Source organism: Scardinius erythrophthalmus (assembly GCF_964197995.2).
Source record: "Scardinius erythrophthalmus genome assembly, chromosome: 1".
NCBI lineage: Eukaryota > Metazoa > Chordata > Actinopteri > Cypriniformes > Leuciscidae > Scardinius > Scardinius erythrophthalmus.
The window spans coordinates 39,647,351-39,670,269 of NC_138221.1; the positions used below are offsets into that span (position 1 = coordinate 39,647,351).

Here is a 22,919-nt window from a genome sequence, read left to right on the forward strand (position 1 = left end):
CCATAAAAAATCTTACCAATCCCAAACTTTTGATCGGTAGTGTATATTATTGAGAGCGGGCTATAGATGTTTGAATGGTGTGTGTGTACATGATGATGGATAAACAAAGCCCCATTATGATTGGTCATCTCTTCTCTGAGCAGCTGCTGTTTGCTTTTCTTAGTCAAAAGGCCTATTTTGTGTTTGACTGGTACCACACGCACTCTGAGCTGGGCTGGGCCGTACCAGGGCTGCTGGGACAATGTGTTCCGGTCCATTCTGTTCTTCACTGTTCCCAGTGTCCACATGGTCACTGTGTGACTCTCTCCATCTGTCACCACATCAGCTTCTAGTTAATGCACACGTGGACTTACATTTTGATCTGTGGGTTGGATGCTGATTATAAACCTTAAAGTTGTGGTCACTGTCCGTCACTCCCAACCCATCTGTTTGCCCCCCTGTCTGTCTTTCTCCCGGCACGGCAAAGCCTCAGTATTGTGTGAGTTTGTTAGGAATGAGCCCAGTCAGCGCAGACTAAACATTGGGCTGCCCACTTTAAACTGCCTGATCAGCGTCGCACGTGTGTGTGATTTGAGCCTCTGGTTTGCAGTCTGGTTATTTTGTGAAGGTTGTGCATGTGTGTTATCTAAACTGTGTCTGTTGTAAATAAAGATGCACAATAAATATTATGAATACTATGTCATTTCCAGCACAGATGGAAAGATAATGTAGTTGCGGCTCTTCTTGAGAAGGTGTGTTTATGTATGTTTGTGGCTAAAAGCAGCAAATTCACTGCTAGAGGGGTCCATAGTCCCAGTGCTGACCTCTAGTGCTGAGACAGAGTCAGGGCCGATATCACTGTGGTTCATTTAGACTCTGTATAAAAATAGTGTAGATGTGCAGACTCAGTCCTCGTAATTGCATGGAAATGAGTCAGTAACCAGCATATTTGTTCAAAATGTCTCCCTTTGCCTTCCAAGAAAGGCATATTGTTTTTTTAAAATGTGACGCAAGGATAAGTAAAAAATGCCAGAAAAATTTTTTTGGGGTGAAACTAAAACTTTAAAAAGCTTGATGAGCACTTTTTGTTAAATACTCCAAGACTCCACTATAATTTGTATTATATGATTAATTTAAGTACTTATTACAGAGGATAATAACTCGCTTAAGTATTGTGTCTTGTAAATTACTATTAAATCATTTAAGTTTAAGGCTGTCTAGTTATTTTGCTATGATCTAACTCTCCTCTTATTGTTTTCTGTTAGGATGAAGAGAATGGGAATGGAAAGGGTGAGTCTATCTTCTATATTTCTTTGTTTTTAAAAAGTCTCATTCACATCGTGTGAATTACAGTCATTTCAACTAATTTCTTATAATTTGAAGATGATTTGTCACTCATCTTCAAAATTATGAGTTGACTAAACTTGGCGTCACTTGATGAACACTTTGTTTTTCTAATTTTTCTGTGTTTCTTCCACTTACATATATATTATCATCTCTCATCTCTCAGTGATTGATCTGAGATTAAATTGTGGCATAAGCAATTTAGTGTCACATGGTCAATGATCAGGGAATTTTGTTGCATTGCACCCCCTAGAGCAAGTTTCCATTCATGCACACTAAAGTTGCCCATCTGCATTCAAATCAATCTGGTTAAAGCAGGGTTACTGGAATGAGCAATTGATATGAGATATATACCATATCATTTGCAAGTTCTGTCATATAAAAAATGTTTAGTCATTTCCATATCAAACAAAACAGATATCATATTGCAGTGCTATATACCAATATTCTTCTACATGGAAACAGATTTAATGGAAAACAGAAAAATTAAATGCATGTCCAGATATCCAGTTTTTGATCATTTTCATGGCGCCCAGAATATTTTGTTGTATATTATCTGAACATGCAATATATTAAAAGAAAGATCAGCCTATGATTAAAAAAAAAAAGTTTTATTCTAGCTTCATGCAATTTTTTTCATCAACACTTTAGTGTAGGTAAGTTTCATTAAAAAAAGCAACATTTTGAACAAAAATCTTAGAAAATCGCTTTTTTTTTTTTTTCAAAGACAGCAACGTGCATAAGCAATGCTTTTATCGCTTGTTTCTACTCCTTTTTTTGCCTGTGTTTTGATCCGGAGATTCTCTACTCTTTCAGAAGATGCGTACTAGCGCCCACCTACCGCATAACACTGAAAATGACAAAAGCCGGAAAATTCAGTCAATGGCGGCGAAGCATTGTCTCATAAATGATGGAAAATTCAGTCCATGGCAGAGAAAGTGTTAATTTATTTGAAGGAATTATTTAAACAAAAAAAAAAAAAAAAGTTTGAATGAATGACTCACTCATAAACACTTCACTTGTTTCATTACTGGATGAATCAATATCCAGAAAACGAATCTCTGGAAGTAACGATTTAATGACGAATAAAAAAAATGAACAGTGATTTCTTGCCCCTTTTTGCCGTAATGGTGTTTTTGCTACAATCTTTATTTTGAAGCATCAAGTTACTTTTTGAATGTTCCACTGTGATGATCGTACTTGTCAAAGGTTTAATAGACAGCCGAATCATTGTCATTTAGGAATAAGATCACTGAGGTGTTTTAATTTAGATCACAATCATTTAACGATTAATCGTGCATGCATCTACACAGTCCACACATTTGTGAAATGAAAGCCTCAAAGTTTCTAGATAAGTTCAGTATTACTACCTCAACCTGTTTGTTGACTGTTACTGTCTGTCTGTCCTCATCTTATCATTTCATCATGATGAGACACTGGCATCAGTATGAGCAAAACACATTCCTCAGTGCCAATCTAAACATCTGTGTATGTGTTTGTGTCTCTGTACAGTGAAGTCCACTAGTGAAACTATTTTTTTTTTTTTTTGCCTAATCTTTATTCAATCTTTATTCAATTTCAAATAAGGCTACATGTTTTTTTTTATTTTTAAAAAAGAAAAGAAAACAACAGTACTGTGAATTTAAGTTAACAAAAGTAAGTATATATAAAAAAAATTGTCAAAGACAAATATCCCTAATTGGGGGTGATCCAAAGAGCATCTTGAGCTTCAATGGAAGAGCATCTAACTGTCTTTATAAAGTGTCACATTAATTTACTTATTTAATTAGTGACCTAGAAATATTTTGTACTCATTTTACATCATAATGGTCATCAATATTTAAAAAAATGTACATAATCTTTGCTCATTTTCATTCTTTTTCCTAGGTCGTATTTAGAGCCACTGTAGTTTCTATCGTTTTTGTACAAACTATGAATTTACTATGTGCTATGTATTTGTCTATGGTTGTGAACAGGGTTGTGTTTGTGTGTTTCGTGCAGGGCTTCATCGGAGTTGTCTGGAGCCCATGGACACCATCTTCGTTAAGAATGTGAGGGAGAAGGGCCCCGCCCACCAGGCCGGCTTGTGTACAGGTAAACGAGAGAAGAAAACTGTGTGTGTGCAGCTGAAATTATGTTCATAGAAACAACATGACATCAGACTAATGGCCCGTTCACTCCAATGTTCGCACAAATGTTTGATATGAAAATTCGGTGCAGTAAACATTTTAATTTCAATGAATAGCTGTTAATGTGTCTGTTCAGAGTCAGACTGATACAAACGTCTGACACACACACAAAAAAAAATAATAATAATGAAGAGGGGTTGTAATTTCCATCTAACTATGATTTGGACATTTGGGAAATGCTATCCAGTGTTTTGTTTTGTGTTGAATGGATATGAGTGTAACTGTGTGGTGGACTGTAATTGATGGTATGTGTGTCGTCCTGCTCTCTCGATTGCCCAAGACAATCTTTTCCTAAGAGAGACCAAAAAGATTCAATTAAACTATAAATAAAACTGGCCAATCAATCAGATTCACATTTTTGTTCACATGCCCAGAGCCGCTGGCGTTACATAAAACTAAGACTTGGTCAGAGGTGGGTAGAGTACCCAAAAACTGTACTCAAGTAAAAGTACAAGTACTTATAGAAATATTTACTCAAAGTAAAAGTAAAAGTAATAATCTTAATAGTTACTTGAGTAAGAGTAAAAAAGTATCCAATGAAAAAACTACTCAAGTAGTGAGTAACTAGTTACTTCGGATCATATAGGCCTCTATATATATATATATATATATATATATATATATATATATATATATATATATATATGCTATACATATATATATATATATATATATATATATATATATATATATATATATATATATATATATATATATATAATAAGTTTATTTTATATAGCGCCTTTCTCAAACCCAAGGTCGCTTTACATAGTAGGAAGGCAAGGAAACACAACAACAACAACCAAAACAATATACATATATGAAGACTTCATGATGCAAAAGCCTCTGAGTGCCATCTGAAATTTTCTTCTAAAACAATCATTTGTATCAAGCTTGTATATTTAAGGTTAGTAATTTCACTTTAATGACAATTAATAGGTAGGCTACTTTTCATTGCCATTTAAGTGTGAACATAAACATACAAGCTTGATAAAAATGCTCTTTTAGAAGAAAATTTCAGATGGTACTTAGAGGCTTTTGCCTCTGAAGTCGTAGGCTATATATAAAATGATATATTTAGATTTTGTTTATTTAAATGACTATTATTATCAGCTATCTTTGCAACAAAAACAGAAGAGAGACATAAGCATTATTTCTGCCATCTGTATAGCTCGAAAATCATTGCCTGTCCTCTGGTTTGTATAATATTAACTTATACAACTACATTTGGATTATTAGAAAATTTCGAAATAAAATGAATCTGCAGTGTTGCATTCAAAGGTATTTACAGAGAAGAGTTAAAAACTCTTCACATGTGCTCGCGCTCATGACTGCTACTGAACATCTGAACACACACACAAAAAAAAAAAAAAAAAAAAAGTACATCGACGGTTCTTCTGACTGTTCTCCAAAAATATAATCAAATGTATATTTCTGCAAGCATGTTTAAACTGGTTAACTGTCAACGGCAGGCAAAGGCATTCGTTTTCAAGTCGAGTTCGCACGCCACTGCGCAACAATACACACAAACTACCGCGGGATGGCGGGTGTTCATTAACTGTGAACAATGGTAGCTTTATTTAATGTAAATTAATTTATGTCCAAAAAACGGGTAATGTCATACTTTCTAGTATTGTGGCGTAGTAATCTGTTTGGTTGTAAAATGTATTACCTGAGTGAAATGAAATCGAATATATCGTCCTGTGGAATCATTCATTCACAGACAGCTTACGAAGATGTTCAACTAATAAAGATCTTTATCGCTGGCAAAAAGTTGATGCATTTGAAGATTTGCTCTCACTTGACTGTAGCTAGTAGCTACTGTAGGTCCACTGCCACTTCATCTAACGCTCTTGATGTGCTTAAATCTTCCTGTTACGACTCCGAGTCGAGTGTGAATTGAAAGGGCTTCAGATGATTCAGTGCGTGCAGGAACTGAACAGATCATTCAAACTGATTCGCGAACCGATTTAGACAGATCTGCCAACTTGTTTGATGAAGTCTTTGAACAGAATCGACTCAAAAGAGTCATTCATTTGTGAATTGAGCATCGCTCAAGTCCAGAAAAAAGATACAGCGCGCTTGGAATAAACTACGCATTTAACAACACATATTGCATTAAAATAAAGTAACGAGAGGAACGTCGCCCAATATAACGAAGTAAAAGTACAGTTTTTTCATTAGAAATGTACTCGAGTAAAAGTAATAAGTACCCACATTCAAATCTACTCTTAAAAGTAAATTTTTTCTAAAAAAGTACTCAAGTAAATGTAACGAAGTAAATGTACTTCGTTACTACCCACCTCTGGACTTGGTGGCTCTCATGAACAGACTTATTTATTAAGAGATAGTGAATAGCAAAGGAAGAATCCAGATCCGGCTCTCTTGACTCTGTACTCTTGTATTTGTTGTTGTTTTTTAAACATCATAGCAAATACAAAAATCAGTACGAAAATCTGAATGGCCGCTTGAAAACTTTTCTTCTCTGTGACAAGCGAGTGTCGGAAACAGGAATTTGCATAGTTTTTGTGTACCTGTGTAACCAAGGTATTTTTGCTTTTCTATAAGCACCATCTACTGTCCGAGAAAGAATTTGCGGTTTCATTTCATTGCGGTTTCATCTGCGTTTTTTTTTTTTTTTTTTTTTTTTTTACACATTGGTCTGAACAGACAAATCGCATATGATGATTGGACCAAATTCATGTTGGAGTGAGATGACCTTGAGTTTTTCAGTTTCACTAAGTTAACTAGGCGGTGCAAACCTCACATTACCCTGAAATTCAATGGAAAGTCAAGATAACTAGTCGTTGTTGACGGTTTCAGTTCTGAAGAGTTTTTAATCGACAGTTTACACATTGTGTTTGGTGTGCGTGTGTGTGTACACGGCTTTGCGTGCATAATGATTTTAGCTTTGATTATACCCACCCGGTGCACTCGTGTGCACACTATGTGATCTCTTGTTATGACTTGCCCATTTAACTCGATGATGATCTGTTTCTTCTTTAGCGCCCGTCACAGATTCACAGGAATGTGTCTTATTATGTCACTATACTAAGACATTTTTGAAGCGCCGCTATGGCATGACACACTTGGTCATGCTTCCTGTGACTAAACATGGATGGTCCACTTTACTCTCTCTGTGTTCAGACAAACCGAGAGAGTCTATGATCAGAGTAAATTTGAACTTGAGCAAGAAACCGAGAAACTGTTTTATTTTCCTGCTTTCATGCAAGAGTGTAGTGTGTTTACCATGTTTGTTCCAAGTATCTATTTCTCCTACACACAAATGATCTCTGATAGATTAATATAGCCTCACTAATTTCAGACACATTATAATGTTTCCTATTACTAGGTCCAGGTTATTATTTTATTTTTATTTTTTGCTATTTTATGTGATCATTTTGTTGTAAATTCAACTGAATGGATACATTTGTTACATGGAGCAAAGAGCAGTTAACCGCATAATCAGATAATACGCATGGGGGCGTGTAGAACTACATGAGAGATCCAAGTCTGCAGAAAATGAGTTTTCCGAGGAGCCCGTGCGCACATCTTCCATGTCAACACAGGCAATGAATGCAACAGATCATGCTCTACCTCTGATTATTGTATTTTATGATTGGTAATGGGAGGCTCAGCCTCTATTGACTCCTCTGACGGACCGTCGCTGGTTTGAGTTGATCCCGTAACCTAACCCTGACATGAACCCAAAACACACTCGTCATCTAAGGAAAACAGAGCGAACACATGGAATATGTCTACTTAATCTTTATTATTCAAACATACTAACTGCACACTATCTCTATGTAAAGAATGTTGCAAAGTTTGCTTTTGAAAAAGAAACTTTAAAAACACTAAGCCCAATTATAAAATGATTCATAAATGATACTTTAATTTATTAATTAATTTATTAGTAAAAGTAGTAAATAAATACTTTTGTGTTGATGACACTAATAGCAAAATGTACAATATTGTTAAAAAGTTTGGGGAATATTTGAAAAATGTTTTTGAAAGTAGTTTATTTTATGCTCAACTAGGCTGCATTTAATTGATCGAAAATACAGTGAAAACAGTAATATTGTCAAATAGGAGTAAATTTAAAATAACTTAAGTTTTAAAGTTGTATTTATTCATTTGATGTCAAAGCTGAATTTTCAGCATCATTACTCCAGTTTTCAGTGTCACATGATCCTTTAGAAATCATTCTAATAATGATTTTCTGCTCAAGAAACATTATTATTATTATTATTATTATTATTATTATTATTATTATTATAAATGTTGAAAACAGTTGTGCTGCTTAATATTTTTGTAGAAACAGTGATACATTTTCTCAGGATTCTTTGATAAATAAAAAGTTTTAAATAAAAATATTTTAAAATAAATATTTAGCCAAATTATATTAATTTCTTAAAAATAAAAACTTACTGGCCTTAAACATGTGGAGAGTTATGTATTTGGTAATGTGTGAGTAGTACTGGTTGTTTTGGTATTAAGTGACTTTAATAATATTAATGTTTCTGCTAAATGACATCCAGTATAATGGAACACATTTCTGGTTTGTAAGGGGTACTTGAGCCTTATTGGTGGCTGTGCACATTAGACAAAAAATCAGTTGGGAAACCCTGCTTTAAATGTTTGCCATATAAGTGTGTTTTTGTGTGTGAATTTGCAGGAGACAGGCTGGTTAAAGTGAATGGAGAGAGTGTGCTGGGTAAAACGTACTCACAGGTCATTGCACTGATTCAGAACAGGTGAGCTCCTCAAGTCAAACAGCATCAAATAATCCATTCAAAATAAAATAAAAAGTTCATTCCACTTTGTTGCGTGAGCTAATGAAAATTAAGTTTTCTACAGCTATCCAGAACTAGCCTGGGAAGTAAATGCATATGATGTCTTGATCTACAACAATGTTTAAATTATTGAGTTTAGAGTTGAACGAACTACATAACTAAACATTTACACACGAGTCTTGTTCATGTGTGAATTTGTGACATTCTGCATGTTTTATGCAGCAGGATGACCTCAGGCAGTGTTTGCTGTCTGGACGATTATGTGCATTACTTAGAAAGGTTATTACAGATAATCGGACCGAACTGACCCCAATGTAAAGGGTGGCTTTGAACTCAACCCAAAACTGTTAATGGAAACTATAAATGTTTTCTACTGTAAACACTACATACTGTATATATTCTTATTGAATCTCATGCTCTCTTGTCTTTGCAGTGAGAGTGTACTGGAGCTCTCCATCATGCCAAAGGACGATGATGTGCTGCAGCTGGTAGGTGTACGTTTGAGCATTTTTGCCTTTTCCCACTCATATACATGTACCTAACAGTCTTAAGAAGTGCATATATTATATTATATTATATTATATTATATTATATTACTAAATTGTATAAATTTAATCATTTTAAGATTTAATTTTTTCTTGTTTTAAGCATAAAATTAAATTAAATTTATGCTTAATCTATGTCTTTTGCCACTTTGGTTAAGTAAATATATCTTGTTTTAAGGATTTTTTTTATTGTATTTTTTACTGGAAAAAAAGGTCAAAAATAATGATTAAGAAAATATTTTGTGATGTGAACATTTAGCATTTTTAGAGTATAGAATTTAGGTAACTTCTTGGTCTAGTTTTATTTCCAAAGTGTAGCTAGTAAGCCCACAACCCCAAAGGTGTGTTCACATTTCCCACACTTTTAAATGCAAAAGCACGGGTTTAACAACTCGAATATCTTGTAGTAGTCATTATAGAGCAATGTGTGAGTCAGTTGGTTGCTTCAACAGTATCTTTGAAGCGCTTTCATGCAAGAACTCAAACATCAGTCATGTCGTAAGCATGCAGACGGTCATACGATTAACACACACAAACATACAAATACTCACAAACATGGGTATGCATTCTTACAGCGCTCAAACATTCCCACCCGCATATTTTCTTCGGTTCCACAAGATTGGACATGCAACTCACCAAAGGCAAAGGGAAACCTTTACACATGTGTGTGACATACATACACATGCTTTATACACACTTCAATAAACCTCCGTACGAGGGCACTCATGCCAGGCAAATTACCCATATAGTCTCCCAAGAGACCCCACTCCTCCTTACTCCACTATTCTTCCCTCCATGTCTTTCTCTCCTTCACTCTGTCCTTCTACACACCCCTCCTTACACCCGCATCAGCTACATTCCAGAGATGACATCATCAGATATGTGGCCCCTCCCACAGGGTGGAGAGACGATGAGAGAGGGAGAGAGAAAGGAGGGAGTTCAAGAGCGTTGGGTTGGGTAGGGCTCACCATAGACAGAAAGAAAAAAAGAGATACCGAGAATAACAGAGAGACGTGACAACGAGACATGAATTTGAGAAAGCACAAATCAGGACATAAGAGGTAAATTCAAGCTGTTAAGAGTACAATATAAAGAAAAAGAGAGCCGTTCGACATATTTGAGCTTTAAGGAATGTTTCTCTCGATTAGTGAGTTTCAATTCTCTCTGTGTTGGTTGTATTTGCATGTATTAGCAGACTGCATGTACTATGCTGTGTTAGTCGATTTGCTTGTCTGCAGTCAGGACAGCTTTTCGTCAGCGAGTCATGTCTCTGATTTGTTAATAAATTCTTAATGTTGCATATGTTGAGTTTGTGTCAGTGTGTTTTGAGGTTAGTGTTGATGGAAGGCTGGTGCTTCTGGTCAGCTTGACTTCCTCTCTACAGTCACACAGTAGTCACACAAATCTGTTGAGTTTTGGAGTCAATGTCTTTTGCATTAGTGCAAAATATATATATATATTTTCATCAATATTTTAGTCTTAAACATTTTTAAAACAAGACAAATTTCATTTTGCAGGTGATTTTTACTTGTTTTTAATCGTGTAGCATGAATGTATTTCTCTTGCTTTAACCATAAATCTAAATATAAAAATTTAGAGTGAGTAGGGTCCGAAAAATTCAGTATGTAAAAAAAAAAAAATCCTTAAAAATAAATTATATACATAATGTGCATTCATTTAACAAAAATTGTATGTAAAATTTATTTGATTTTTTTTTTTTTTTTTTTTTTTACTGGAAAAATAAAAGATTTTTTGCAGTGTGGTGAATCTCACATGAATCTCTCAATGAATATATACATCAGTTTTTTGTTTCCTGATGATTTTCATATCATTGAAGTAACAGTTGCCAAAGCTCATCTCATCATTATATTATTAGCAGTCATCCCTGTCACCTAAATGTTTTTAGATTAGCCAGATTGTTTTTTTAACGTGTGTTTATAGTGTTGCATAAGCTAGTATTACACTGAAACTCATATTATGACAAAATCGCATGATCAGTATATCGTGATTGTGTCTCATTGTCATAGAAATGTAATCTCTTTGACCCCTTTTTTCTACAAACTTTTCACCTATACCCCTTGAGGACTTTCTCACTCTCATTAACTTCAGCCACCCCTTTATGTTCTTCTAGAATTAAATAAGTTGTATTTCTCTCTTTCAGGCATATTCCCAGGATGCCTACCTAAGAGGGAACAATCCATATACAGGAAAGGCCCAAAATCTTCCTCCACCACCCCCTGTTCTCTACCCTCCACGTACAATATCCCAGCCTCCTGAGGGGTACTCCCCCTCCCCTGCCCCAGCTTCCTCATACATGGGGCAAAACCAGCTGGATAACTGGAGCCGCTGGCCCGGCTCTTCCTCTGGTCCTTCTCCGCCCCTTGACAACCGGACAGTCACTTCCAGCAACGCTGTCTGGGCAGCTGAGGGCAGGAACTGTGAGCCAGGAGGTGTTAGTCACAGTAGCCCTGCACACCGAACTGAGGAAATCCAGTATGGAATGACTGACAGGGGACAACAAGCAATCGGACAAATGAGAGGACGTTCACACTCATCATCTTCCTCTTCAGGAGGAATTATGAGCCCATTGCATCATGCTCATTTGGCCAACCACAATGTGAGTACTGCCATGGGGCACACTGGAGGCCGCAAGGGAAGCCCTTCTCAGCCAACATCAACACCCCCATACAGCCGCAGCGAACATACCCAACAAGCCCTTTCCAACTGGTACTACAGCCAGGTACCAGGCCGCGAGCGAGAACGGGAGCGATCCAGTTCTCGCTCCATGCTCCCACGCCATAGGAGTTTCTCACAGGACCGCCTGGGTGAGCTTGGTAGGGCCAGGCGTTCGCAGCAAGCAGGCTTTCCCCACAGTGCATCACAAGACACATTGCTACTGCTTCAGCAGAGCTCTGCAGTGTACGTTGATCCCTACAGGAACCAAGGAGACTGGCATGGCGAGCATGCATATGGACAGCACCCATCTGCGGTGGGCTATGGGCACAATTCCTCCGAAAACCTTCTAGCAACCCGGTACGGACACACAGGACGTTCACTGGAAACTCTCGACAGAGCTGTGGGGATTCTCTCACCACGAGTTGAAAGATCCACTTGGGTCCAGCAGCCGCCAAACAGAACTGAAGGATATCCGAGACGTGGTAGACATTGTGGGCAACACGCAGAGTCACACCAACAAAAACAGCCCCACCAAACACAACACCACACACCCCAACACCATCAACACACACCTCAGCATCAAAACCTCACACATGCAGCACACCAATACTCATCTCAGACTCCACAACCTCAGCAGGCAGCTCCACAGGCAAGACGCTTGCCTTCTTGCCAGAGTCTAGATGAGGAGCCGATCGGCTACCGTAGCTACAGCCCCTCTTTCAACCGCAAGACTGGCCGTATCCTGCAGCAGGCCCAGTCATTTAGAGACCCCTCTTATACAGGTCCACGCCTCTGGACTCCTACACCCAAAACCAGTCCTCCAGAGGGACTTCCACCCTCGGCCGCTTCTTCCCCAGCCCCACCAACCACCTCCTCTACAACTGCTATTCCCACCCCCCCTGAAGGACAAGACAGAACTTACCGACCCACTAATCATGACAGAGGGGCAGGGGAACCAACAGGTGAAGCCCAGACACAGGAAGTAGTTCTGAGGCAGAAACCACCCACTGGCCGCAGGGGTGCGAACACCCATCGACATCCACATTACGCCATAGCACTTGACTCCAGTGACCCTCTACTCTTTACCTCTGACCCTACGGAGCCCCCTGCCAACGCAGAAAGTGCTATTTCTCATCGTCGCACGAATGGAAACCTGCCACCACTATCCATAGATGATGACTCCCTCGCGTCGATTCCTTTTATAGGTAAGTCCCTAGTGCTCAGTGGCTTCTTTGCTGTCATGTTCTCCATTTTTCTTGTATATTCTTGTCTTTATATATACAAACTTGTTCCATCCGGTTCTCGGTTTGTCTTTTCCCATCATTTGCTCACTCTGTCCTGCACATGGTTGTTATTGGTTGTCATAAGGAAACTGATTAACTATCCAGACACCATTAAAATAGACTGATGGGAATGTTAGAGAATGACTATACTTGTTTTAATAACTCACAACCCTGCTGGTCTTACCCTTCATTTCCTATGTCTGGTGAACCAATGTGCATGTCTATGCATTAGGTAAGGCTGGAATCTCCCATAGTCAGCCCGACAATAGTAGTTGTCTGTGCTGAATCAGACTTACTGGATTTAAATTAGTCCTATTTTTCTTTCTTCCTCTTCTTCTATTTCCACTTTTCCAGTGCCTCACCCAATTCCATCCCGTTTCTACAGTTCTATGCACTTGGTAGACGCTTCTATCCAAATTGACTCTGGGAAATGAACCCATAACCTTGGTGGGAACACTATGAAGCTTAAGGATTTGATATCCCCAGATGTTAGCTAAATCTTACAAAACCAAATTAAAGAGACACTCTCAATTGGGGAAAAGGCTCATAAAGTAAATAATGTCTCAAGTTTTCTTTTAAAGGCAAGGTAAGTGTTAAGTTAGGGTTAATTTTACAGTAATTATGATTAGTTTTATTTGAAAACAGCAGATTTCTGTGTCTGTAGTTTGTAGGTTCGATCTGGCCTGTTGCTCAAAGTGATCTTGTCTCTGCTTGCCTTCATTACTAAACTATAGTGCAAGAGGAAATCTGAAACAAAATGGCTGGTTGAATGCAAAATATTCAAAACAAACTGTGATAGACACGTAGACACCAAAACTCTTACTGTTAAATGTGCTACACGGTTATATATGGTTGCCTATGAATCTCTGTTTCCTCTAATTATATGTTTATAGTACAGCTGGATTCAAGTGGAGTGCTATTGATTTAGCAGTTTCCTTAAAAGCTTTCAGTTGTTCATTTGCTTTCCTTTAACATTGCATTAGAAGTTGTAATGGCAGCATTAGAACAAAACCAATTCATTTTAGGGCTATTTCTTAGTGATTTTCTAATTGTTCTGTCATTTCACTGCTGGACATATTTTATGATCTGTTGTCTGTTGATTGCATAAGCTGTTGTGAGTGCAGTGCTTTCATTCCTGATGAAGGTTAAGCCTATAACCACTTTGCTTTGCATAAAAGTGCCCCACCTTTAGCATTTAGCACAGATGAGAAGCACGTTCCTGCTAATGCACACCTGTACAGCGCAACATGCCCCTCGCACAGAGTTAGAGCCTTCAGTTTGATTACATTTGTTTTTATGATCTTCCTTACACTGTGTTTGTGTATATTTAGGATTATTGCAAGAATGTAACTACATATTTATGACGGGAGCAAGGGGGCGTGTCCCAGGTCCTGTTTTAGAGATTGATGAGCGCAGAGAGGCATAACAGACTTTTAAACAGAGAGAACCAAACTGAAACTAACAGAAATGCCCACAAGCTGGGACATGTTACACCATACTGATAAAAACACAACGGACAGTCTGTCTTGCTCTACCTGCTATGTCAGTGGAGTTGTTTGTACTAGACCTTCTCTTTATTGATTTGGGGTGAATAGTTCTGAAACTACATTATTGTGTTGGTGTAATTGGATGTTTGGAGACATATGATATTCATTGCGTATGGCCATATTTATATATAAATCTACAGCACATGCAACCAAACTAAAACCTATTCACACCATGTCTGCATTTTCAGCGCCTATTTTTAAAAATTTCAAGTCATTTTTATTTTTATATTTATATTTTCAGTTTTAAAGTTTTAGTAATTTTGTCAGTTTTTTATTAGTTGTTTTTGTAAATATGTCTATATAGATTTTATTCATTTTTTTTTTTTTTTTACATTTGTTTGAGTTTTTATTTTTTGCTCGTCAAGTTAAATGAAATGAAAATTAGAATGATTTTAGTAAACTATAATAACCCTGGTTATTGCATAGCTTATTTAACATTGCATAAAAATAACACAGCTAAATTTACTATTTTCTTTAAAGAAAAAACATTGGCTTTTTGAACATTATTCATTCCAGCCCACATAAGAATAATACTCCATCAATTTGTATCACTTCATGAACACGTTTTACTAAAACTTATACTGTTCATGGAAATCTCCAGTTCATTCCTATTGAAGGTTCTGTAAAGCTTGTCTCTGTTAGCAACAGTAACCGAGGCAGGCAAAGCTTAGTGAAGGGTCCGTTCATTCAGGCATCCAATATTTTTTCAGAGGAATGAGGAAAGTTTGAATTTGGAGTGAATGTAGTTGTTTCACCTAGTGTATACCTTTTGCTTTGTTGCATAAGACTTGTACTTTTTACAGTTGTGTGATGAACTGAGAATGGCTGAAGGAAGGGTAGCAGGGAGCAGAGGTTTTGGGGTTAGGGGTGAAGGACACACACATACACACTCTCTCACATTCAGATATTACTGGACACAATCGACACACTCAGCTCTTTCTGCCCTCAATGTGGTCATTGTGTCTCCAATAAAAAGGGGAGGAGTCTTCACTCCACCAACCATTCACACACTAACATGCTATGCTATAAGCTAACTCACCCAGTCTCCCTTAAAGCCCAACACATTTTTTGAGGAGAAATCCCTTCTCATCACACTTTCTCTCGGATTAGGCTACAGTGTTGTCAGGCCTGGTTTAATTTTGATTTGTGACACTATAAAAGGAAACCTCACCATGTTAGTATTTGTGTTCTTCACTCTTTGGTTATGTCTGTAGAATGCATATCTTGGCCAGTGAGAGCCCGTTGGAGGTTATTTACAGCATCTCATCTGAACCTCAGAATACGACAGTTGCATGTGACTGATGTTGAAGCAGTACAGATGGATTCTGTATGTGCTAGTGTTGTACTGTATGTCCATGAAGTAGACTCTATGGTGTGTGTGTGTGTGTGTGTGTGTGTGTGTGTGTGTGTGTGTGTGCTCATACTCGGGCTTCAGTAATGAGGGCCTTTGTTAAACCCACAGAGCAGCTATTTCTGCCAGTGGCTGGAAAACAAGCACAGTCCAGATTCCACATCCTAGATTGGGAATGTTTCCGCCCCTGCTCCCTTTCTAGTGTGAGAGAGAGAAACAGTAAAAAACTTCAGAGAATTAAAAGAAGGATTCACTTGATTTAAGATTTCATTGCATTTCATTTTCATTGGAGGTCGGCTGATGTGTTTGTGATGTAATCAATGTTAAAGTGATAAATTGATGAATGTGATGAATAAGAAGGAAAGGAGTGGATTATATGGAGTCAGAAGAGATGGATGACATGAGATAAAGACTATTATGACAGCTTTCAGAAACAAGAAGGTCTATATTATACCTGGAGAAAGCATTCTGTTTCATCTCAACCAGGTTTTATTGATTTAATCACCTGAGCTAAATGTCATGTGATTAATTAAGAAAATGACATCATGATAAGACTGATTGGTCAATGACACCACAAGAACACCTTTACTTTTACTACGATTGAATGATTGTCAGTGAAGAACGATGCTCAGATGGTGTAGCCAGATCTACCTGCAGGGCCCTGTTGTTTAGAAGGATCAGGATCATTTCTAAAATCTTTTTTTCTTTTTGGATCAAAGCTATCCAAATATCAAAATTTTTATATAACACCTACTGAAGGCTTATTCCAGATCAAAACCAACACTGGATTGCATGATTCATTTCAGAATCCCTTTTTTCCCCCCTTCTTCTTTAAACAGCCCATGGCATTTTGAAGATTTGATCTAGTCCTGTAGCCAAAATCTGATCAAATTACTTGTGCGCAGGTGCTAATAGGACCATGCTATCCAACCAAACCTTGACTTCTTGCTTAGAAACCCTGTTGTTCAGTGGTGCTTGTGCGCTGCTGCCACCTGATGGTGTGGATTGGTGTTGTTGCTGGTGGTTTGCCGATTGACAGAATCTCCTTAGTCACTGACATACAAATGTTCTGCCAAATTGTGTTTTGAAGTGATCATGTTGCCCCTGCAGGGCCAGAAAAACCTGACACAGCAAGCACATCCCTTGAAAACAGAGGGTTTTTCAAAGAATTCATTTAAGGTGCCACTCATCTTACACATGGTTATGTGTGATAAAAAAAAAAAAGACTTTGACAAGATGTATCTCTTAAGGTGTTAGCTTAAAACGGTTAACGTTTTTCTCTGAATAGTTTGTTATAAAAGCATACCTGCAACAACCAACCACTTCCTATCAGTCACATACAACACTGAGCACTAAGCAAGAACTGAAACCACGTGTTAATACAAAGAGGACTTTTACATCTCATTTTCACACTAAGCACATTTCATGGAGGGCTACGAGTCAGGTACAGAATGCTTATCATGCTTATAATGCTTATTATCACATACTTTAATGTTTTTAATTTAGCACATGACCAGTGGGTACACATAGATACAGTACGTACAATAGCTTCTCCTTACCTTCTTCTCTCTTTATTATTATTTGTTTAATGTTGCGTATGAGTGTGTAAATCAAACCTCTCATTAGGTTGTGCAGTAAATTGAGTGTTTGGAAATTCAGTTTTATACATAACATTTGTATGATCTGTATTTCTAGAGAGGAAGCCTCTCTTGTGTTTTGGACTATTGTGATATCCGAATATATTTGAATTAACTGTGCAACACCATTTTGCTTCCCCTCTAACCTTTCCTTCCTTTGTTTTTTTTGGTTTGCCTTGTTTCAATCTTTCTCCTTTTACCAATATAACTTTCTTTTATTCTTGTCTTCCGTCTTTCCTTTTTTCCTTCCTTCCCCTTTTCCTCTCCTTTCCTCCATTCCACTCCTCCCACAGATGAGCCGACCAGTCCAAGTGCAGATCTGCGGGCACGTCATGTCCCCGCCTCCTCCGTCGTGTCCAGTGGCGGTATAAACTCCGCCCCTCCTGTGGCCACAAGCCCCGCCTCCCCAACCTTCACCTTTCCCCTCAACCGCCTTTTCTCCCACGGCAGCAGTGAGTGATCCAGAGAGAAAGAGAAACACTGTTACTACTAAATGATCAAATCAATGCCTGGAACTGTACATGAAAACATGGCAACAAAAATGTTATGCGAACATTCAGAAGCTGCATGCGATCGCCGTAGAGCTCCCCCTACTGCATGCGTAGTCACACTGCACAAATAAGTCAAATGTATGTGTGCATGCCGTACTGCATACTGCAAAAGTCCACATGATCGTTCGGTAATGCCCGTGCATTGTGTTCACCGCACTTTACTGAGACTGTGCTGAAGATCACCTCCTTCCCACCTCCTAATCTGATTACTTCCTGTGTCCTACCCAACTCCACACTAACTGTCCTTCATCAACTCTCTCTCTTCTCCTGTATAACAGCGTTTTGTCATTTTCACTGTTTGTAATGAATGGATGTCTCTCTCTCTCTCTCTTTCTCTCTCTCTCTCCATGAGCAGGTGATGCCAAGTCTAATCGTCGTTCTTCTTACCTGCTGGCCATCACCACTGAACGCTCCAAGTCATGTGATGAGGGGCTTAACGCATATAGAGAAGAGGGGCGGGTCTTCTCGTAAGTTTTGGGACTTTACTCTTAGTATTATATAAAATATTAAAGGCAGCTTTGCACAGGTGTTTTAAGGCTGCTCTGTGTCTGCTCAAAATTCTGTGTAAAGATGTAATGCTGCATAAAAGCCAGATTAAATTATGTCTACTCTGACACACCTTAGCTCCTAGTATAAAAGTATACTATTAAAATAGCTGTGGAAATGCATTTCTGCCACCTCAGAGCAGCATGAAAGAGTCTGTGTAAAGACACTTCACAAGTGCTTCTGTGCCACCTTTACAGTGCACATTTGGCATTAAATACTGTTCACACCTCAGTAAGGATGTTGTGTTTTTATTTTTTTTATTTTACTTTTAAACACACTCTCATTGTGCTCTTTCAACAGGAGGCTTCCAAAAAGAGTCAAGAGCTTTTTCACTGAAGGGGTGAGTTTTGGTGAAAACAAAGTTTCTTCTTTCTTCTATATATGTATAGTCATTTAAGTGATATGTCAGTAAATATGTTAATGGATTTGTACTATACTCAGTATAAAAAATAAAAAAGGCTCTTTTTTTGTTTCAAAACTTAAAATATCTACAGCTTTAAATGTTCTCTTCCTGTATTCTGGTTCTTTGTATACTGTAGTTCCATGTCAGTCACATTTGTGTGTATCTCTGTCCTGTGTCATGGTTTAGTCTCTAGACAGTCTGGGTGCTGCTGAAGAGGCTCGCTCTAAACGACACTCTACCTCGGAGCTGGGAAGCATCAGCTACAGTGACGTGAAGAGGGAAGGATGGCTCCACTTCAAACAGATCCACACTGAGAAGGGCAAGGTAAGAGAAAGAGACCGCGAGATTAGGGTTAGTTTATAATCTGGGAGAGCAGTTATTAGTGGTTTAGATAAAGATGTGGGTTGGCAACCAGAAGGTTTTTGGTTCAAACTCGACAAGTTGCTTGGGATAAAAGTGTCTGCTAAATGACTAATTGAAGAGTTCAGATGCAAAAGCCTCTTTAAGTGCCATCTGAAAATTTCTTCTAGAATGATCATTTTTATAAAGCTTGTATATTTAAGTTCAGTAATTTCACTTAAATGGCAATGAAAATGACCTATTAATTGTCATTTAAGTGAAATTACTGAACTTAAATATACGAGCTTGATACAAATTATCATTCTAGAAGAAATTTTCAGATAGCACTTAGAGGCTTTTGCATCTGAACTCTTCAATTAGTTACAGTACCTGTATGATCTGATGGATGAGATTTGCCTTTTCTCTCTCTCTTGCAGAAGGTGGGTAGTGCCATCTGGCCTTGGAGGCGGGTGTTCTCCGTGCTTCGGTCCCATTCCCTGTTCCTCTACAAAGACAAGCGAGAGGCAGTTCTCAAAGGGGCGGCGCTGGGAGGCGGGGCCGACGATGAGCAGCCAATCGGCATCCGGGGCTGCCTTGTGGACATAGCGTACAGCGAAACGAAGCGCAAGCACGCGCTGAGGTTGTCCACGCAGGACTTCTGTGAATACCTGCTACAGGCGGAGGACAGAGAGGATATGCTGGAGTGGATCAGAGTCATCAGAGAGAGCAGCAAGACTGACAATGAGGTGAGAGTACGATAATGATGTTACATAGAGGGCTTAAACAGAGCGAAATGGCAAGATTAAATTTGTTTACGAATGACACTCGTTTTTGAGGTTGTCCTTGCCAGTATAGGAACTAATGCATGTTGACACGGTGTTTGTGTTTGAGATCTGCTTCCTCTCTTACTGCCGTTCACTGTCAGCAGGCTTTGCTTTCACTGCCAGGTGTGCTAATAAATGTGAATATGGTCAGGGTTTTATTTTATTTATTTTGAACCATGAAGTCTTTCAAATTATGTTGTTTTATTTTAGTAAATGAAAAAGTTTTCATTTACCTTTTGTTGTAGTTGTCATTACTGATAACAACACTGTTTGTTGGTTGATTTCCCTGAAGAGTGAACGCACTCTGGCTTTGTGGTTTGCACAGTCCAACATGGCAACATTAGCTCAACCAATGGTTGAGTTTAGGATGAGACAATTATTTATTTTTTTCAGTGAAATTGAAATGCTTCTTTGTCATGTTTGTCTGTAGGAATTGGGTTTCTCACGGCAGGCTCTCATAAGTAAGAAACTTAATGACTACAGGAAGCAAAGGTGAGATTGGAGACCATTGTCACATTTTTAACACTTCTTTTTACATTTTACTATTCCAAAGTCAAAATGATCCTCTTCCTCTTGGTTCCCTCCTTTAGTCCAACGGGTAATAAACCAGACTCCTCACCCAGAGTGCATCGAATGGCATTTATGCTCAGTAAGCAAGACAACAGTGCACCTCCACGTTCCCCAAAACACGAGGCCAAAGATGAGAGCAGCCCCCCTAAATCTCCTTGGGGCATAAATATAATGAAGAAGACTAAGAAGGCAGGCCCTAAAGCCTTTGGGGTCCGTCTAGAGGACTGCCAGCCTGCTGCCAAAAACAAGGTGTGTGCTTTTTGCAGTGTGCTGAATGTAGTTCTAATGCTTACTGGTTACTTTATGTTAGTATGCTTTAATGTGTATGTGTTTTTGTCTGTGAAGTTCATTCCCCAGATTGTGGAGATCTGCTGCGGGCTGGTGGAGGAAATGGGTCTGGAGTATACGGGGATCTACAGAGTGCCGGGAAACAATGCAGTGGTGTCCTGTCTGCAGGACCAGCTGAACAAAGGTGTAGACATCAACATCGCTGAGGAGGTGAGATGTTTATACACCATCTCGGTCCGAGACACCATGATTGTTAAACTGCCTCTGGCTCTTTGAGAGGCAACATACTAGTTATATTCACTTCCCATGTTTAAGCGGTTGCTTCCTCATATACTGAGAACTTCAACAACAACTACTTTCACTTTTTCCTCCTGTACAGAGATGGCAGGACCTGAATGTGGTCAGCAGCCTGCTGAAGTCCTTCTTCCGTAAACTCCCAGAACCCCTCTTCACTGATGGTGAGGTTATGAGCGTGCTAACTGTGATTTTAGTGTGATTTTATGTGCCTAAAACAATACAATTACTGGAAACCTTGTAAAAGGTGTATAAAATGGCATGTAGTTACATTTTCTTCCTTCCTCTATTTCTCTTTCTATCGATACCATTGAAGACAAATACAATGACTTTATTGAGGCCAATCGGATGGAGAGTGCCAGTGATAGGTTAAGGACGATGAAGAAACTGGTATGAACGTGTTTTCAGCATATTTGTTTAAACACCACATTCTGATACAAGCTTAAACCATAATTTATTAATTTATATTATATTAATATTTTTAAATGTAATGTATTCTTGTGATGTAAAGCTGAATTTTCAGCATCTTTACTCCAGTCTTCAGTGTCACATGATCCTTCAGAAATCATTCTAATATGATGATTTGCTGCTCAAGAAACATTAAGAGACATATATTTTAATAACTGCTTTATATTGTATTAATATTTATATGTAATTTATTCCTGTGATGGCAAAGCTGAACTTTCAATGTTAAAAAAAGTTGTGCTATGTATTTTTTTTCTTTGAGGAATAGAATGTTCAAAAGACCAGCATTTATTTGAAGTATGAATGTTTTTTAACATTATACATGTCTTTACAGTCACTTTTGATCAAATTAATTTGTTCTTTCTAATTAAAATTAAATAAAGTCTTTCCTCAAACTTTTGAATGGTAGTGTATGTGCAACATTTAGCATTTATTTAGTATTCTCCTTGATTTAGTTTTTCTTTTGCCCTTTTCCATTTCTTCCTGCAGATCCGTGATCTACCAGATTATTACTTCCACACTCTAAAATTTCTAATTGGACACCTTAAGACTGTGGCAGACCACTCTGAGAAGAACAAGGTGAGCAATGCTTGATTTTCTGTTATTCAGATATTTCAGTATTTTAAATAACAGTTTTACCATGACTTACAATGCATATTTGAACACCACAGTTATTAATCTTCCCGCTATTAAGAGAGCCGCTCATTTAAACTGCATACAGTAGCATGCTTGTTTATGGTAGTTGAGTCTTACGGTGCACTTGTGCAGATGGAGCCACGTAATTTGGCGCTGGTGTTTGGCCCCACTCTTGTCCGGACCTCAGAGGACAACATGACAGACATGGTCACCCACATGCCTGACCGCTACAAAATTGTCGAGACACTCATTCAGCATGTGAGGCACACACCACTGACAAAACACACCTCTGAGTTTACAGATAGCCTCCATTTGAATTATTTTAAACAATGATTTTCTTGCTCTCTTCGCAGTATGTCTGGTTTTTCGTTGACGAACACGAAAAGGATGAAAAGGTTTGTTTTCTTTATATTTCATATGTTATTGAGAATCGAAAAAAAATAATTTATGAATCATCAAGTCATCTACAGTATATGACTAAACTAAGCATTTAAAGAAAAGAAAATGTGACAGTTTTTCATGTGTTTTGACTAAATACTTGAATGTCGCCCCTCAGACACCTGTGGACACAGAGGATGTTCAGCCCGCCCCAAACATAGATCACCTCCTCTCTAACATTGGCCGGACAGGCCTGCTAGGGGAGGCGTCAGGTGAGACAG

General features: G+C 38.2%; 1 protein-coding gene across 5 annotated transcripts in view; it reads left to right on the forward strand.

The window, feature by feature from the left end:
- The window catches only part of arhgap23a (Rho GTPase activating protein 23a), a 63,631-nt gene that overhangs the window by 34,143 nt on the left and 6,569 nt on the right, over positions 1–22,919 (forward strand). For 2 of the 5 annotated variants that reach the window (XM_081379947.1, XM_081379951.1), the window contains exons 3-21: positions 1,245–1,269; positions 3,325–3,417; positions 8,188–8,266; positions 8,739–8,799; positions 11,012–12,731; positions 17,638–17,796; positions 18,251–18,362; positions 18,742–18,781; positions 19,031–19,168; positions 19,621–19,929; positions 20,438–20,499; positions 20,598–20,826; positions 20,923–21,075; positions 21,245–21,323; positions 21,476–21,549; positions 22,114–22,203; positions 22,393–22,518; positions 22,614–22,655; positions 22,817–22,910. In XM_081379947.1, coding sequence (XP_081236073.1) covers positions 1,245–1,269; positions 3,325–3,417; positions 8,188–8,266; positions 8,739–8,799; positions 11,012–12,731; positions 17,638–17,796; positions 18,251–18,362; positions 18,742–18,781; positions 19,031–19,168; positions 19,621–19,929; positions 20,438–20,499; positions 20,598–20,826; positions 20,923–21,075; positions 21,245–21,323; positions 21,476–21,549; positions 22,114–22,203; positions 22,393–22,518; positions 22,614–22,655; positions 22,817–22,910 — 3,685 coding nt within the window. Of the gene's footprint in view, positions 1–1,244; positions 1,270–3,324; positions 3,418–8,187; positions 8,267–8,738; positions 8,800–9,824; positions 9,912–11,011; positions 12,732–17,637; positions 17,797–18,250; positions 18,363–18,741; positions 18,782–19,030; positions 19,169–19,620; positions 19,930–20,437; positions 20,500–20,597; positions 20,827–20,922; positions 21,076–21,244; positions 21,324–21,475; positions 21,550–22,113; positions 22,204–22,392; positions 22,519–22,613; positions 22,656–22,816; positions 22,911–22,919 lie in introns of those variants that run through there. The other 3 variants (XM_081379948.1, XM_081379949.1, XM_081379950.1) reach the window with 3 other exon arrangements.